The sequence below is a fragment of the Ornithodoros turicata genome, chromosome 2 (assembly GCF_037126465.1).
Source record: "Ornithodoros turicata isolate Travis chromosome 2, ASM3712646v1, whole genome shotgun sequence".
Classification (NCBI taxonomy): domain Eukaryota; kingdom Metazoa; phylum Arthropoda; class Arachnida; order Ixodida; family Argasidae; genus Ornithodoros; species Ornithodoros turicata.
In genome coordinates, this window is record NC_088202.1 from 119,561,861 (window position 1) to 119,565,079 (window position 3,219).

The 3,219-nt window shown below is 42.6% G+C and overlaps 1 protein-coding gene across 1 annotated transcript; it reads right to left on the reverse strand.

The window, feature by feature from the left end:
* Window positions 1–904: 904 nt before the first annotated feature.
* LOC135383988 (uncharacterized) lies at window positions 905–2,978 on the reverse strand. The gene is made up of 4 exons (XM_064613260.1): window positions 2,772–2,978; window positions 2,095–2,202; window positions 1,808–2,004; window positions 905–1,074 (listed from the first exon to the last, which is right to left on the reverse strand). The coding sequence occupies exons 1-4, from the start codon at window positions 2,863–2,865 to the stop codon at window positions 988–990; spliced, it is 486 nt and encodes a 161-aa protein (XP_064469330.1). The 5' UTR covers window positions 2,866–2,978; the 3' UTR covers window positions 905–987.
* Between the last annotated feature and the right edge of the window lie 241 nt (window positions 2,979–3,219).

The window sequence follows — 3,219 nt, forward strand, 5'->3', positions numbered from 1 at the left end:
GTCCCACAGGACCAGGGGCTAAAGAAAAACGGAGTGCTGGACACAAATGGAACCAACTGTACGTATTTGGCAGTTCTGTGGTCTATCCAAAAAAATTTTTTCATCGCCCCTGGTTAATTAATTAACGGTAATTAATTTTCTAACTTTTTAATTATAAAAGCTACGAAGTTGTTCCAATGAGAACATCTGATCTCTTCCGCCGCCTGATACCAAAGCCGTTTTCAGAACAAAACTCCGTTCGATAGATCGTTCGCAAAAAGTTCGGAAGGAATACAATTTTTTTCTTTATTTTGTTTATTGCGCATCTCTAGAGACGCGTCTTTCCTTCACCCCCAAAACGAGACGATGAAAGAGCCCACTATCGCCTCTTGCGTCCTGGAAAAAGATTAAAAGAAAACCGAAAATGCAACCCAAGATAAGGGCAGTTGCGATAGAGTCCCCCGATACATTTGTTTTGTTTCCGCAAGTTAAAACTCATCTTCGACGCATTCTCACTTTCACTCTCTCACACTGGGGGCGAAGGAAAGACGCGTCTTCGAAGATGCGCAATGAACAAAATAAAGAAGAAAATAGTGTTCCTTCACGATTTTTTTGCGGACGATCTATCCAACGGATTTTTGTTCTGAAAGCGGCTTTGGGATCAGGTGACCGAAGAGATCAGATGTTCTCATTGAAACAAGTTTGTAGCTTTTATAGTTAAAAAGTTAGAAAATTAATTACTGCTAATTAATTAACAAGGGGCGATGAAAAAAAATATTTTTGGATAGACCACACAACTGCCAAACACGTATAGTTGGTTCCATTTGTGCCCAGCACTCCGTTTTTTCTTTAGCCCCTGGTCCTTTTTCGGTGGGACACCCTGTATATATAACACAGAATGAGGTGCACAGAAATGACGTTCATGTAATATACGCAAAATGCGCAACAGTAAACGTTTTATTAGCATGCTACATGTTGGTTGTCTTGTGTCTGTCTATGGGTCCCCATTTATGGTTTAGACAGTACCACGGGAACTTTGAAGCAGAAGAATTCTCCTCCAGCGTCCTTTCCGGAGAAGACGGCCTCGGTTGATAACTGAAACAGTATTCGTGTTGATGTTCTACATATCAAATGAATATGGTTCAAATACGGAATGTATAGTCATACCGAGCTACACATTCATGTTTTCTATGTGTTTTTACTCGATAGGATCATAGCACTTTGTTTACTAATTTCGTATGGACACTCTGTAGTTGTCATTCCTAAAAACAGTGTGTGCTAGATTTCTGCCTGGCGGACTGTAGCTGCGAGGAGGATGACGGACACGCGCTGAGCTGCCCACGCGCTAGATTTACACGTAAGGTGTGTCAGCCTATTTCTGTGGCGATATGCTGCACGCGCCGTAGGGTAGGACTGCGGACATTTTCGACTACCTGGAGTTCTTTTGAAGTACACCGGAAATTTACGACACACAGTGCTGGAAGCAATGTTTACCTCCCAAACATCGCTACCGTACTCGTCCGGGGTAATAACGGACAGTTGCGGCTTGAGTTGCCAAGAGCACGCTTGCTGCGGTTAGATTTCCAGGGGTGGATTTTCAAACTGTGATAATGGTGTGTAAATAAGTTGGTTTGGTTTTAAGAAAAATAAGTGAATAAGTAATGCACAGATGAAACAATCATTCATGTAAAACAGGAAAGTTGAAGAGAAAGTTCGGAAGAAGAAATTAAGCAAAGAAAAGAGTTACGAAGCGGAAGAACATCTCAGAGAATACACAATTGAAACCACTCATTCTTATCTTCTCCTCTGATCTAATCTAATCACTCACTGGAAGTGCGCTAGGAGGAAGGCCGGGAACCGCCAGCTTGAACTCAGACTTGGCAGTGTATTGCTTGCCGGCAGTAACTGGACACTCAACTCCCATGTTGTTGCAGGCATCAGAGTTGAAAGCCGGCAAAACGGTTGGGGTTGAACCAGGGACTAACGAGCCCTTTACATAAACTCGTAAGGCATCAGAGTCTCTCTCTGAAAGTAGAAGGTGATAACAACGATAACAACTGTATATCGTACAAACAATATTGGCGAATGTCGGGAAGTACACAGCGGGTCACTTACTTGCAACAAAATCTACCTCGAACTTTGGAACATCCGACGTGGTCACCTTGCATGGTAGAGTGTGGCAGTGCGTTACACGGAATTCCTTCAGACTTTCCAAGTCAGCAGCTGCAAATTATTTACAAAACCAGATACTACATGTATTTATGAAGCCGGAGATATTCCTGTACTTGCTACTTTAATTTTCCGCCAAGGCCTAAAAACCTACATCAAATTTCTCCCTTCCCAATTTCTTCATTTACAAACAGACGAAGCTTTTGTTTTATTTAATTTTCCTAACAAAGCACCACCTTGTAACTACCTTCGAAACACGTTACTATTTTGCCAATGAATCTTCTTCAGTTTCAGGAAATATCAACACATCACCCACATCATCATCATCCATTCATCTATGTTGTTGTTGTTGTTGTTGTTCAGGAAATATCCGTTACTTCACTGATGCTAGCGTGACGCTCCCATGTGGTGATACAGGAAATAATTAATCCCATCTGCTCGAGTTGTTCAATAATATGACTAAATAGGGGGAAAATGTAATTAACTCCATAAGTAATCGAGCATCAGGAAGTTAATAATACTGGAGTGTGCTGCACCGAAAATCTAATGCCAACCGAGCTTCGTATACACTTGCAAATTTGACGTCACGGACCATAGCGAAGCGAGCAATGAACAGTACTTACCACTCTTGCACGGTTGAACATCCAGTTTGTTGAAGATGAGGCATTCTACCGTGGCGAAAGCGATGAGTGCACACAGGAATGTAGTGGCGAACATCGTGAAGACAGTCGTTTGGGAACCTGGAGACGCACGAACACTGTTTCATGCACGACAGCCTTTTATACGGTCTGCCCCACATTGACCTTCTTCACACCAACTGATAACACACAACCGTTGATCTGAACTAGAGGCCTGCCAGGAGACAATCATATCGGATATATTCCGCCCTCTAATTGTCAATGGGCGTTTCCTGTCTGTGTATGAGGGTCACACCATCTTATCAAGACGACTCTACCTTGCTATCAGACAATGTTGCATTACTCATGATGATATGCTAATGACAAACTTGTCACGTGAAACGCTCGTTCACGCGCATGTTTCTCGTTCTCTACCTACTCACGCTACACGCGA

Coding starts and splice junctions, on each gene's coding strand:
- LOC135383988 (XM_064613260.1), bottom strand. CDS start 2,865: ATGTTCGCCACTACATTCCTGTGTGCACTCATCGCTTTCGCCACGGTA. Junction 2,005..2,094: donor CGAGGTAGATTTTGTTGCAA/GTAAGTGACCCG, acceptor TTCTACTTTCAG/AGAGAGACTCTGATGCCTTA. Junction 1,075..1,807: donor TTCCTCCTAGCGCACTTCCA/GTGAGTGATTAG, acceptor ATACTGTTTCAG/TTATCAACCGAGGCCGTCTT.